General features: G+C 34.6%; 1 protein-coding gene across 5 annotated transcripts in view; it reads right to left on the bottom strand.

Annotated features, from left to right (window-relative positions):
• The window catches only part of PPP3CB (protein phosphatase 3 catalytic subunit beta), a 31,826-nt gene extending 24,943 nt beyond the window's left edge, over nucleotides 1-6,883 (bottom strand). For 4 of the 5 annotated variants that reach the window (XM_082486331.1, XM_082486333.1, XM_082486330.1 and 1 more), the window contains exons 1-4: nucleotides 6,692-6,882; nucleotides 4,441-4,565; nucleotides 1,072-1,183; nucleotides 1-146 (exon numbers count right to left, since the gene is read on the bottom strand). In XM_082486331.1, coding sequence (XP_082342457.1) covers nucleotides 1-146; nucleotides 1,072-1,183; nucleotides 4,441-4,565; nucleotides 6,692-6,719 — 411 coding nt within the window. In that variant the 5' untranslated portion in view covers nucleotides 6,720-6,882. Of the gene's footprint in view, nucleotides 147-1,071; nucleotides 1,184-4,440; nucleotides 4,566-6,691 lie in introns of all 5 variants that reach the window. The other variant, XM_082486329.1, reaches the window with a different exon arrangement.
• Between the last annotated feature and the right edge of the window lie 8,457 nt (nucleotides 6,884-15,340).

The raw sequence follows: 15,340 nt of genomic DNA on the forward strand, positions 1-15,340 counted from the left end.
TCTCCTAATGTCATCTAGTGTATTAATTTCTGGTGAAAGTCCACCATGAACACAAAGAAACTGTTGATTTAAAAGAGCAGCAAGAGGGAGACAATCAAATGCTTCCATACAAGCATCGTAGACTCTTTCTGAGTACTTTATTTTACCTGCAGGAAAGAAAATATAAACCATTAAGAAATCCATATTAGAAGGAAGAAGTAATGTAGTCTATCATAATGATAAGAGCAAATCTCAAAGTGAGTGCTTAAAAAAATACACCCCAAAACAATGAATATTTCTGGGTTTAAATGAGCAATTCCAAAGACCACAACAGCAAGCACATTTCTAAGACATATTCTGTTCCAGAACCATAAACTTTCTTCATTTCTTCTTCTGTTATCTCAAGAGTGGAGAAACTCTTTTTGGTTAAAAAAAAAAAAAAAAAAAATCACAGAATTATTTTGCCTTATACAATTATACAGCATACTTCAGTGTAAAGTACTACTGAGAAGTTTGTGATTTCTCATTTACAGCGAAAAGCTAAGAACTGCTTATAGAATACATCACTTTTAACTACACTAAAGAGGGTTTTACCGTGGCAAATGATTCATTTATCACTCGATCAATACTTGCACAAGTCTCCAAACAGAGGAGTAGCTTCCATCACCAAAAGAGTTATCTTACAAGTGTAGCTGAAATCATTTCCCCAAATGGAAAAATTACTCGGTAGTAGGGTTTTCTTGCTAGCTTCACAATGCTGGCTCAGCAAGTTACTTTGCACTCCGAATTATAGGCAAGACAACAAAATAGCCTTCCTCTCTCCAGGATTTTAAAATCAGGGTTGACACATAAAAATTTACTCCATAATGTATCTTTACAGACAGCGGTCTTCTACATAACTTGCACTCCACTCCGATGCCGTGCTTAATTGCAAGCAGTTCTACAGAAATCAATGGGGTCTCCAAATGTTTGCAAAACCTTAATTAAACTAACAGACTCTTAATTAAACTAACAGATCTCTCAAGCAAAATGACAGACCGTAGATCAACAAGTTGAAACTAAGCTAATTTTACATTCTTACACAGTACTTACATTCTTGCTTAAAGGTAAAATATTCTGTTAGGTGTCTGCATTCATGATTGCCTCTCAAAAGAAATAATGTGCTTGGATAGAGAATTTTCAGGACCCATAAGTACAGCACACACTGTTGAAAAACAAAGATATCCAGTAAAATACACTAGTTTATAAGAACTTTAAAAGTTATTACTGAGAAATATTGAGTAAGAATGTTAACAGCTTCAAAAGCAAGTACCGCTTAATGTGCCATTTTAAAATACAGTACTACATCCCCGAGCTGAGTTCTGGACATGAGTTAAGTAAATTGCTTATTAATTTTCTTAAGAACAACCACATAGAATGCTGAAAAAATATGTTTATTTACTGGATACTCAATAATAAAATAAACTCAGCAGTATTATACTGCAGAATACTTTCATCTAGACAAATAATGTATGTGTTTGTGCGTAAAATCTGATTTTATAATATGATTCTAAACACCGGCATAAGAAGGAAAGCAGACATTTATTAATAGAGATTGAAGAAAAAAACAACACAAAACTATTTACATTAAAGTCAGCTGTATCATTTGGAGACCGTTTTTAAACTAAGAATGGACAGAGTAAACCTTTTTCTTCCCCCAAAACCGGGAAAGCTGGTTGCTTATTGAGTGTTCAAGCAGCAAATTGAAAGAATTATAGGAAGTTTCTATATATCATTATTATTATTGCAACATCAGCAGCAAACAGAGTTGAGGACAGAGCTACAAAACACGCACAATTTTTTCAGTTTATAGTCTGTTACCACCCAGCAGTCTTCAATGCCCAAAATGTATTACTTAAATTTCAAATCCCGTTCTTGTATTTTTAACTGAGCAGAGAAAACTAAAAACCCCAGAAGTTTTGGACTACACTAAGGTCACCCACAAGTTGTTATTATCATTGTTCTTAATCAATATGAGTACCCTGAAGCTATAATTTTTCAAAGTTTTTCTTCCATAGAATAGTAAGTACATGAAGGAAGAAAGAAAACAAAGGAACACTTTTGAAACACAGCAAGCATGGAAAAATACATCAAAGACTTCTATTGCGAAGTTTAGTCACCAGTTACTGAATTTTTCTTATCTTCTCAGTAAAAACATGCAAAATAGTAATTTTTCTAGTGATACCACTTGTTTTCCAATGTTTCTATAACTCTAAAATATCCTGATATATTGCAAAGTCCCAAGACTCCTTCCTAGCAGAGAGCATAATCAGTTTCTTATAAAACAACTGCTTATCATAAAATGAATATATGAATTAATCTGGCAAATTCTAAAATTGCGAACTGTTTCAGTTAAGACAGTTTGTACAAAAGAATTTATAAAAGCTGGCAACTTTGAAAACATTTAATAGAAAAGTGGCAAAATAATGCCTTCCTTTCAATGAATGGATATGATGTTTGACTAAATTGCTGAGATTTACACATTCTCAAGCATGTTACCCATTAAGTACAAAAAGAATTTTTTTTACCTTTCCTGTACTGGCATATTTATTTTTTATTATCAAATATAGACAAACTAATGTCAGAGTTTTCTACGTTCTATTACTTCCAGTGTTGAAAAGAATTTGCACACACTTATGTAAAGGACTCCATCTTGATCCCAGCAGTTTGTTATATACAATCACAGTAGCATGTAGTTATCTTTCCTATTAGAAGTGATGACATTTTTAATTTGGAAATGGGTTACTACTAAAATATCAATGCAATTAAAGATGTTTCAGGACAAATTGACTATGAATTTATTAGTTAAAAATCAAATTTCACTGTTCATACATTTTTGGAAAATTTCACCTTCACTTTTTGGTGAAAAGTCAAATATTTTACCAGAAGTATACTGCATTTCCAATCACTAAGAAAGATTTTAAAGAAACCACATAGGAAAATTCCCGAAGGTGAACTTAAACTTCATAAATGTCAATTAAGGCAAAAACTTGAGTAGGAAAAATTTTAAGGTTAAAATGGAGAACAAATGGCTGATTTTCATGTACTACTATTTTCTTCCTCAACAGGACCACAAAGCACAGCCGCACCTTCACGCACTTGCAGCAATTCAACTTCATTCAGATAATCTGCTGTGTACTTCACTTCAACAGTTACTTAGAGTAGAAGAGAGCAGATTATCTCAATAGAGACAGACAAGCATTTTAAGAACCTTGGAGTGGTTTTCTAAGGTATATTTAGCATATCCTTCCATATTCTGTAAGTATATTTAGCGTGCCAAATATGATATTAAAAATTAAATTAAAATCATATGGGGTAAAAAACGAGACTGTTCTTATTAATGTATTCAAGAACATCTATTGTATAAAAAACTTTTGAAAGCGTAATGGTTGACAAGCTTTCATACCATGTTTTGACATATTAACATACAGCGTTGCTGTGTAAATGTCCTTTTCAAGGACAATTACATTATTTGTAATCATCAAGAACAGTCCAAGAAGATCACATTAATAAACAGGGAACGTCTGTTGAAATTTTTCCTTATAAATGACTTTGAGGCAATCACTCTTACTGCATCTCTGGATTGTCTACCATCCCTAATAACCCCAAAAGGCATTGTGTGTGCCCTTCACAGTATATACCCACACGTGTTATTAGAACAGCATAAATTTAATACGGAAATGAAGTATCATACATCATGACTTGCAAAATACTATTTCAAATGGTATGCCACTCTATTAGATTTGGTATGTATGAAGAGATCCCAAGCTGTGGCACTTCCCAAGCTGCCTCCAGAAGAATAGATAACTTAAAAATCATAGCTCTGAAACTAATTAATATGAATAAGTGAATATTTCTGGAATGTAGTATACTTAATAAACATTCTGAAAATGAAAAAATTATTTGAATTCAAAATACCTGAAAAATTAATGGCAGAAACACAGGTCATCCTTAGGGAATATCTGTAATCGCCCTCAGAATTTTAGTAAAGAAAAATATTAATAATTATTAAAAAAACATTTGATTACATAAGTAAAATGAATCTACTTTATACAGATAAAAAGTTATAATAAATTGAAAGTCCTTGCAGTCATGACTCACCTGTTCTCCAAAAACATACAAACACACCTTCCTGCATATTAGCAGAGAAGCAGAATTATGTATAGTAATGCTATAGAATTCAACTTTTAAAAAACTAACTAAAGAAAGAGGAGGAAAAACGAGTAAGTCTGGTGATTTCAACAGAACAGTCCAAATGGCTGGTCAATATCCTCCTGTAAACAGGCCTTTGTCATAGGAGAAAGCACAGCAAGGGAAAACACATTCAAATGTTAAAGCAGACCTAAAATTTAATTTGAAAACCTCTGTGAAAGTGTGCTTATAGAAAAATTTAGGACAAAACAGATTAATATATTCAGTTACCTCTATACTAAAATAACCTCTGTCTACATAGTCACCGAGGAAGAGGTATCTTGTGTTAGCAGGTGATCCTCCCACTTCAAACAGCTTCATTAGATCAAAGAACTGGCCATGAATATCACCACACACTGCAAGCAAAAATGTTGTTCAAATTAATTTAAAAAAAATCTAACAGAAAAGTTACTAAGTTATAGTTAAGTAAACAGCCAGAAAGTACTTCTAATTAAGAGGAAAGGCAGGTATAAAGCAGAAATAACAGAAATTTTTGAAGCTTCCCCCTTTGTTTTTCATTAAGATGCTGTCCTCGCTACCTGTGACAACGCTGATGATAGACCTATTTGAATCTAGCGGATTGTGGGATATTTTTCAAACACAATTAAAGCACTGAGCATTGAGGTCTTAAAAGCTTTCAGCAGCTCTTTACTGTTCTCCCCAACCCCTTAGATATCTTTGCAAATTCTCCTTGGTATGCATATTTGAAAATGCCTGCTGCTTTGCAACAATTTGCTGTGTCCATGTGGGATTGAAAAAGCAGGGAGTACGCTTTTGTTTCTGAGTCAGACTAACATACCTTTTTAATATCATCATATCTTCTCTTTGCTCAGTTACTTTTCTCCTTCAAATATTCACTATTTCAACAGTGGATTTTTCTTGTGTTTTTAGAATATGAGACAGGACAAGACCAGTGGTCAGCAACCTAAGGCAGAAGTGCCAAAGATAGCAGATGGGAAGACTTTGAAGAGCATACAGCAAAACCAGGTCATCTCACAATTTGAAAAAAAAAGTATTTAAAAATGTATGGAAGAAGACACCTGCTCCCAACTCCTCATTCCCACAGGAGTTCCCAGCTCAACAGAAGTCAGGAGCTGCCTTCTAGCTTCTCCATGAGGTATTGCTGATAATTAACAGCAATTTGAGAGATTATGCCTTCTGTTGATGGATCAACTGACGAATAGCATCTTCTAACTTCTCAGAGTTTATCAGCAAATTTTTTTGGCAAAAAAGTTGTTCTAATTTTGGAAAGAAATATTGGATATGGCACACCACACGTTAAAGGTTGTTATTCCCTTGGAGCAGACCATTTGTCATCGTGACCTACAAAATATTAGACTAAGTAGAATGTGTCCTCTTTTATGTCACTTTTCTTAAGATTTCTACTCCAACACAGCAAGAACTTTCACTCTTTTTCAGCTGCCAATATACCACTAGCTCTGAGTAACTATCTGAACAAACAGAAATATAAAAATTCTAAACATAAGGACAACACTATAGTTTTGAGCTTTATCTGGAACTTCAAAAGACTGAGTTCAGAGTCTTTAGCAGTTTCCACCATTTCAATCATTTTTTTTTTTTTTTAAAAATGTCAGTAATTATAATGTACTGTTTAAATGTTTTCATTTACCCAATACTAACAAATTAAAGCAAGCTGATGCCCTAAAAGAAGTTTTTCAGACGCTAATTTGATACAGGTCCTTTTAGAAGAAAACACATTGAAATGAAAGAAAATCTGATTTGAACACAAAAATCAAATCTACTTTCATTATCATCAATAACAGATATGCAACATAAACTATTTTCTGAGTCTACATTGTTTATAAGTAAGAATACTAAAGGACACCAATTCTACCTTTCACCGGGTCAAACAAAAATAGAACTAGTCAAACCATGAAAATACTCCAAAACCCCCAAAGAGTCAGTTTCGCATCACAACAGACCTGGTCCTAGAAGAAGCTAAAACAATCTTTCAACACTTTCCAGTACTACTACCCTCACAAGAACATGGTTTTACATGCAATTGTCAGTCTCACCTACAGAGGAACAGTGTATTTTTCACTCAGAATTCCGGTTCACAGTATTTGCTTCAAACCACAGCAATTAGCTTCTCTTCACATATTTACATTTCAGGATAATTCTGAGTTCATTTTTCTATTCCAGGTAGATATCTTTATTCTCACTTACAACATTGCAGGAATTAGAAATCCGTAATTCATCAGCATTTAACTACTTTCTATTTTGACATTTTAATACCAATCATACTACTTTCCAATAGGTTTAATGCCTTCATGTTGCACAATAATGCGCAGCCTATTTTTTCAGACCATTTGAGTATTATTAAGCAAATGCAGTTGTGAGGGGTAATTCAATAAGATTATACAGAAATTTTACTTTAGCAATTTTTAAGACAAACTCTACTACTGCAAAAATCTGACTTCTTTCCAATTTAATTATGAGTGAAATTATCTAGAAATATTACCTGTAATTGGAGCTTCAACTTCTATCATAGTTTTTTCCCTCCGTAATATTGCAGCACCCTCATTGATGATTCTAAGTGCAATTTCTTCATCCACTCGACCTTCTTTTATCAAGTGGTTCTTCAAAATGTCAACCCTTGGTCTTCCATCTGTGTCAAACACTTCTTCAGATGTCAAGCGATGCGTTGGTGGAAAAGGGACAGCTAAAATTTAAAAAGATGACACAATAGTCACAACAATGCTATTTTAAAAATATACTCCATCTAGGATTGGCTCTATCATGAATTAGTTGCTATCCAAAGTAGCAAACTTGTCTTTCAATCAAGCAATTTGATGACATCACTAAAAGGTGGATGGAATAGTGCTATCTGTGTATGTATTCTGAAAAATTAACATCTATAAATGTGCAAGTGTGTAGAAACTATAGAACAGAATTAGAAGGCATAATAACATTTACAACATTTGGAAGAGTCAAAACTGCCTTTGCAAAGGGACACAATCTTTCTCCAATATAATGCCATTCTCTGAAGGACTCAACAAGAATTGGGGATGCAGAAGATCCATTTAATATCCACTCAGACTTGCAAAAGGCATTTTGAAATAAGCCAGTCATCAAAGGCTCAAAACAAAACAAAAAACCTCAACCAAACAAAAAAACCACCAAAACAAATCCAGCTAGCAAGAAAAGGATACAATACCGTTTAAAGGACTAGAAATAAAAGGAGGTAATAGCCAGCACTGCAAAGGGCGAAGGTTACCAGAGGAGGCCCACCAGAATCTGTGCTATTTAATAAATTCATAAATTACACTGAAAAGAAGGTAACTCATGGAGTGATGAGGCCTTCAGGTAACAGTAAGTATTCCAGACAATGAAGAATAGGGCAGGCTATGAACAGCTACAGAAGTCATTCATGCTACTGCGTGGCTCAGCAAAATATGACACATTAAATATTAATAAATGCAAATTAATGAAGGAAATAAATCCTAACTTCACATATAAAAATCACAGATTATAGAATTATTATTACTATTCAGAAGCAAGGTCTTTCCGATAGTTCTAGGAAAATACTTGATGCTGACAAGTCAAAGACACCTAAAAAACTGAATGTTAAGCATTATTAGCAAATAGAAAACAAAAGAAGATACAATTATGCCACTTATAAATCTAGCATGCAATTCTGGTTTGCCCACCTTATAAGAAAGAAGGAATAATTAAAAAAGATCCAAGCAACAGAAATAAAAACCAGAATGATTTCTGCTACAGGAGTAAGTAGACTAGGCTTCTTCAGCATGAAACCATGAAAACTAAGGGGGACTCTAACAGAGGTCCGTGGCAGGAGGTGAAGGCAGAGCAGCCATGGCGTGCTCTCAGCCCCTGAACGGAAGAAAGGGGCAGGCTGGACTCTGCCAGTTTGAAGTTCTGCCAAACCACCAACAAAGCAGCAGAACAAAGTTCATAGTATCAGAAAAAAAAAGTAATTGTGGGAGCCTACAACATTGCCATTATACGTTGAAATTCCTTCTTTGAGCTTGATTTCCTTATTTTCCTGTTGTGCTGTCTCTAAAAAGTTTAAACTAGGAGTAGAGGCTGTCCTTATACTAGATGCAAATTTAGAAATTACAGGAAGTATCAGAAGCCCTTGGACCCTGGCTCACGGGTCAAAAGCAGTCATACGCAATCTGTATCTCAAAGAAGAGGAGCAGAAGAGAGTTCTGAAGTTGGGGACCAGCCCAGGCTCAGCAACTGCCCAGCCAGCACATTTGATGGCCAGCAGCTTACATGAATTCAAACAATGGCAGTCCAGTTACTACACAAATGAAATATGGATATGGGACATGGGAGAAGAGGATGAAGAGGATACATCAAAATTGCCACTAAACTGTGCATCAGAATATCATTGCACTCATGCAGGATTACAGGAAATAAAACTAATCTGATTAACAAAAAAAGCATACCACTATTGAAAGAATGAAATAAAAGAGAAAAGGAGGATAACCATTCAAATTCTCTCCATTTAAATATTATTTTAAACGTTTAAAAAGAAAAAATTGAAGAAACACATCTATTCAAAGACAAGAACAATTAGTAGTATGAATACACTTGTAGCTAGACTATTCGTACTTTATTCTCTTACTCTCCATAGTTGAACTTTACATCCCAAAAATCAATGCTTAAATACTGACATTCACTGACTTCATTTAAATTGACTTCTAGATTACCAGTAACACATTGCTACCCTTCCGTTTTATGCAATAATAAAAATCTGTCAATAAACAACTGATGCATAAATCAGACATATATTCACTGAAATTAAATTATACTAGAAAATAAACTGGAGAATTGTCAATTCTTCCTCTTATAAAAGTTTCTAAGTAGGAAGATGCTGAAAAATGTTCCTTGACATTACACAGTGTAGAACAAATTTGGCACCTTATTTTTGGACATGAAGTATTTTATTAACAGAAAAGAAATGGCATGCCTTTCCTTTCAGTCTCTTCTAGTAATGACTCAAGTCTCATTTGGAAGTGTTCAAACTCCATGTAATACAAATTTTAATAAACTTAACGTATTTAAAAAAATCAAAAGACAACCGCTTCTGTTCCATGCACAATTGTTTAAAAACATAAATCTGTCTTTCAAAAGAGAAATCCATTGTTCCAACAAGATAAATTTAAATAATTTCTAGAAGCCCTTAATTATGACCATGCAAGCATCAATTCCAGCATTCACTGTTTTTTTGAACTTGGCTTTCCAACCTTCATATTCTCTTAATGTTATTTTTGCATTATTTGGAAGTTTCTATTAATCTGTACATAAATTAGTTTTAGCCCATTTCTTCCCCCACTTTTTTTAACGCATTATGTGTCGTTGTAGGGACGGACACAACACTGAACATCAAGTTGCAGCAATCGTACTTTATTTTACAAGCAGTGCTCTTTTATATCCTTTTACCCGGATGCTTATCTATGCATATACTCTACCATTCTACTTTTGCCCAATCCATTCTCACATCACACACCAGCCAGCCAATACAATTGTTGATCACGCGCTGTTCATGCTCTGGTCAAAGCTAGGATGTCTGCCACCCTTATCTTGTTTGCTTCAGCTCTTCTCAGGACTCTCCTTGTCTCTTCAAGGATACGCAGGTATCTGCTCAAGGTCAATATTAAACTTGCATTCTGATCCCTCGGACCAGATGAGGTCTCCCACAATTGTTTGTGGGCCCACAACTGCCTTCAGCAATGCAAAGATGAGGTCATCCTTTCAAAAGAGAGCAGACAATTCATGAAGTAGATATCTCCTGCTTTAATTGTTGCAAAAAGCATTAGAGATCAGAACCAGATCCCAGAACCAAAGTCAATCACCTCCGAGACAGTTTTGCAGGAATTGTGCTTCATTAGTTCTAGCATTATTCCTAGATAACAAACTACTTAAGAGAAAGATGACCCTTCTTTCTTTTTGGAGGCTTTCTGGGTAGATGCAGGGTGTGGTGGAGAATGGTCTGTGAAGGTGACCAACTGTTCTTCATTCTCCTATATGGAAATCATTACTGGCTGCAGAATTCAGAAAGCTCATGTTGACCTCCTGCTTATGACAGTTCAAAAGTATTTCAGGGCTTCTAAGCATACAGCAGATAAAATTTCCTTCTCTTAATAAAGCTCTTATGTCCACATAATATATTTCAGATTGGATTTGCAAAAAAATTAATTCTGACTATTCTAACAAACTACAGCTTTGAGTTTGTCTAGCAAGTTACGTTTTCTGAGAGGCTATAAGAACAGATGTTTCTGTCCAGTGTCTGGAAAGGACTGTGCCAAATTATTTGAATTAATATGCTTACAAAGATTCATATTAAGAACTGTGTATATCCAGGGATTATCCATAATGTCCAAAAATCACAAGTGTTAGTATCAGCAGTAGTTAAGCATCTGTAACATTATATTTGCTTCATGAAAAAAAGTCTTAAAACTAGTTTCTCAGAGTTTAACAAAATCCTTTTCACACAACATGTGTGTATTTTCCTATTGCTCAAGAAGGACATTTTTTTTAGAATAATCTTCAGAGAGGGCAGAATAGAACATCGATAAAGATTTTATCTGCACTATCCAGCTGAATAAAATAGTAACACTTACTATGAAAACTGTTTCTTTAATTTTTATACTTTAATTTTTGTCTCAACAATAGTTAACACTATATTAGAGCTCATACCTTTGAAAAATATTACAAATAATATCTTTTAATAGGTTAAGGATGATAATTTTTGAAGCTTGTAGACAATTTCTGCAAACTAATGGGTTTAATTAAACCTTTGATGAAGTAGTAATAGAATGTTATAGCCTAAAGAAAAAGAATTGCAGCATGATGTATTCCAAGACAGAAATATAATCCATGTTTCAAAATCTTTGTGCATAACCTGCGCTCTCGGGACTATAACGGAATGGTAATTAAGAGGAATTACCCTAAGGAAATAACATGGTGTTGGTCATTAAAGGATTCCCTTCTTCCACTACCAGCAAAGCTAAGCAACAGAAAAGCATTTAGAGATGAATCTCTATGGCAATACACACTGCAGTACAAAATAACAGACTATATCCTATTAGTAGAAGTATAGAAGTTAGTCACAAATATAATACATCATGATTTACAACAACATACACAATTTTCTGAAACAAACTATTTCTTACTAGTCAAAAAATAACCAATTTTACTTTTGAAATACGTATGGATGATATAATTTTGACCATATTGATTCAAAATTTTAAACAGTAGTGTTGAGGGAAAAACAACAGTGAGTAGCTTTTGGGATTTGTTAACAAAAAGGTTTTGATGTTTTTTATTACTATTTGTATGTGCATTTAGAAAGAAGAAAAAAATCACCTTTCCTTTATACTGCAGTACTACTTAAAACAGATATCAAAAGCAAAACCTCTAAACCTACTTCTACACTGACTTCCTACAAGCCTCTGGGTACAGTTATATCTTATTATAAAGCATGCTGCAGAGATCCAAAATTTAGCACCAATCTGAATGGATAAATTCACAGTACATTGTAAAGAGGTTCAAAAGTAGAAAAACTACATTAGCATGGCGCTTTACCCAATATAATAATCCCTGCTGAGAGGTGCAGTATGGCAACTAAGACAAACATGCTACTTCCAGACCCAAAGCAGATCTCCTATTGCCTAGTAACTGAGTACAACAGTAGCTGCTAATAAAATCTTAGATGTAGACACTGTAAATTTAAACCACGCTGATATATATGCCCATTTTAATAACCTTGGTTAAATCTGCCTTGTATCAGAGACACCCTGTTGGAACAGGCTCGTGAAACAAGATGAGATCAAAGCCTTTAGACTAATGGTAGGAAAAAGTATCAGGGATCAACCGTACAAGGTACTGTACCTCCACAAGCAAAGTCTTTTCTGTTCTTATGACCTTAAAACTTATACAATTCTTTTCCTCTGACAGTGAAAGAAAACTAGCCATTTTTCTTCCATATCAGGAGCCCATGACATGTTTCATGAACTCAGCTTTGGCTGTAAAAGCATGCTCAACATCCCAGATTTCATTTTCTGTTTAAGAGTGTTTTTGATTTCACAGATAAAGTTTCAGCTCACATTACTAGGGTTACTAAACACAGACATTGTGTTTGTAAAGAATTTGTTCCTTTGACGGTAGGTATATGCGAAACAGTATATAATGTTTGTCTCCACTAAGTGATATCATCTATCAATACAACCATGGTGTTCTGTGAAAAGATAGGCCAGTATCCTTCATTTTGTCAGCAGGTTTATTACCACGATATCATAGCTGTCTATGGTTTTTCTGTTGTTTGGCCAGGTTTTGTGGGCTTTTGGTTTTATAAATGCATTGCTGTCTATGTATTGTCACTCAGAAGAATCAAAAAGCCTAAAACCTAGCACATCTTTCAGTCTGTCCCTGGAATTTTCACGCCTCTGCCAATATCTATACAGCAGAAAGAGATGTAGCACCCATGACTGCTATGAGGACAGAATATATCCAATTATCCTTCTGCATTTGGCAGAACAGATTTGAAAAGAAATAGCATAAAGACATCACAGATGGTCTATGGACCAGCAACCTTGAAAATATTAGTTAAGCACAAATACACAGCAGCGTCTACTTGAATCAGAAAGCTAGAATCAATAGCTGTCAAAAGATACGACTTACCATATTCATCCCAAACAAGAAAGCACAGATTCAGCAAAGTCGGTTTCTTGCAAATTATGGTATTTTTCCTAAATGCCACAAAAACTATCCCTTTACTCCAGTTTCTTTGAGCACACGCTGCCTGCTATATTAACAAGCATTCTAGAAGCAAGGAAAAATGACCCTGTAAACCTTGAAACCCTAGAAAAGCACTGTAGGCACTATTTATTTTATCCTCACTTTCCATGTACTTGCAGTCTTAAAAGTTTCATACAATTTTAAATCTCAAATGAAACTATTGATAAACCTAGTATGCCACGGTGCATTCCATCTTTTATACTGTCTGTGTAATTTTTCAGTTAACTTGGTTGACGCTTTTGGAAGTTTCTCTCCTGAAAAATACAGTTATTTGTTTGAAAAGTATTTAAAGATGCTCCTCCCATTAAAATGGCCATAGTGTGTTATGCCAAAAAGTTATTTAGTACTTAAATGTGCTTCTAGCAATGATGGATTCATAGCTCTTTCCCTCCTCATATTCTCTGTTTTCCAAACAGGGTGATTTAAGAATCTCCTCTAGAGTTTCATCCAGACCATCATGTTTATGATCACTGATAGAACTATTTTTCACTACTTTCTGAGACCCTGAATAGGGTGCCTCCACTGCACCTTATCGCTATGAATTCCACAATTTTAATTACACATTATATGAAAAGGTATTTCATCTTTTGTTTATATTCATTTCTGGAAAATTTTGTTTAGTATTTCTGCTTTTCATTTCTGCTTTTCACGGGAGACAAGAATTACAGTTGTTTCCTATTCAACTTCTCCATTAAATACCATTCATGATGTAAGCAGTATCTAACTCTATCTTGTACTCCTCCTCCTTTTCCAAGTCACGAATTTCTCATCTTTGTTGCTCACCTTGCATGAAAGCCACTCTGTGCCCCTGAACATATCTTTATCAAAAGAAGATAACTGGAAGGGGGACCAAAATTACATGCTGCTGTTCAAGACACTCATACAACACAAGACACATATAATGGCATGACAGCGCATTCTCTTTTTTCTAAACTGATATTCTAATAATCCCTAAATTCCTACCAGCCTGTTTGACTGCCACTGCACTAACGTTTTCAGAATATTATCCATACAGACCCTAACGTTTCTTTCCCAAGTTTACCGCCCTCTATGTTTGAGCAAGAATTGTTCCTTCCCTTGTAGAGCCTACTCCGCTTTTATCAGAACAGCATCTCCTATAACTTCTTTGCCCAGGCACTCAGTCTAACAAAAGCTTTCTGAAACATCTCTGGAAGTTTATTATCCTGAAAAAGTCTTATGGATTTGCTATTCACTCTGTTTTCTAAATAACTTATGGATACCTTTAAAGAGCACAAATGACAGGTGTTAAACCTCCCTCAATCACGGCAGTTTCTCACCTTTTAACAGGATTAACAGCCTTTCCTAACTAATTTTGATCCAAAAGAGGGTATTTCTTCCTTTGCTTACTTTAAAGGCTCCAATGAAGGAACCTCATGAATAGTTTTGCCTGGATCAACCAACTCATTGGCTCCTCCAAAATATTCTAACAATTTCTCTCGATTTCCATCTATGAAAACTGTACCAACTCCTCTTTAATACTCTATTTCCCCAGGGACATAGTTAGTCCACTCTTTCTTACAAGTGCTATGAGTCCGCTTAAATTAAATTTACTGATCTAGAGCGTTAAAATCTAGAGCTTCTAAAAAAATACTGCTGTGCTCCATTTCTCAGACTCAGAAGATGAGTTGTGCCACAGGCTATGGAAAATAAATCTGCAATTTTGCACCCAAAAACCCCAAAGAATTCCTTTAGCTCCACTAGACAAATATCTTCTGGTCCTGAGATATTTTCTTTGAACATTTGTTTTGTTGATATGTTCTGAAACCACTTACATGAGACAATTCTTTGGTCCCATTCAGCAATAAGAATTGACTCGTGTGTGAAAGAGTCCTTAGTTCCTTCTGCAATTAACACAGATGTAAGTACTTGCCAGATTTTTCTGCTCTGACCTTACCTTCCCAAGCCTCAACTACCAATTGGCCCCACTGAAATTAAGGCAGGTTTCCATTTTGGGGTGGGGTTTTTTGGGTTTCGTTATAAAAAAAAAAAAAAAAAAGTAAGGCCAGTCAAACACTAACTTATCAGAATTCAGTTCCATTCTGTTGCCTCTCCCAAAACAAAATGGTGCTTTTTTTTTTTTTAAAGTATGACATTTTAATACTCTCTTTACTCTGCTGCTTTTCTGGATCATTTTAGAATAATTTCCGACTAGCAGCATAAAGGCCTTGTAAAATGCCTTATAATACTTTTAAAACAGCTTTCATGCTGCCTGTGAGCATTTATCCTTTTACCTTTTTTTTTTAATTATTTTTTTACCAGACTGAATTTTAAAGTTAAATACGGCGATGATTTCTTTTTCTCCTACATGGAAATCATTGTT

Source organism: Vanellus vanellus (genome assembly GCF_965231255.1).
Source record: "Vanellus vanellus genome assembly, chromosome: 7".
In the NCBI taxonomy this organism is placed as follows: Eukaryota; Metazoa; Chordata; class Aves; order Charadriiformes; family Charadriidae; genus Vanellus; species Vanellus vanellus.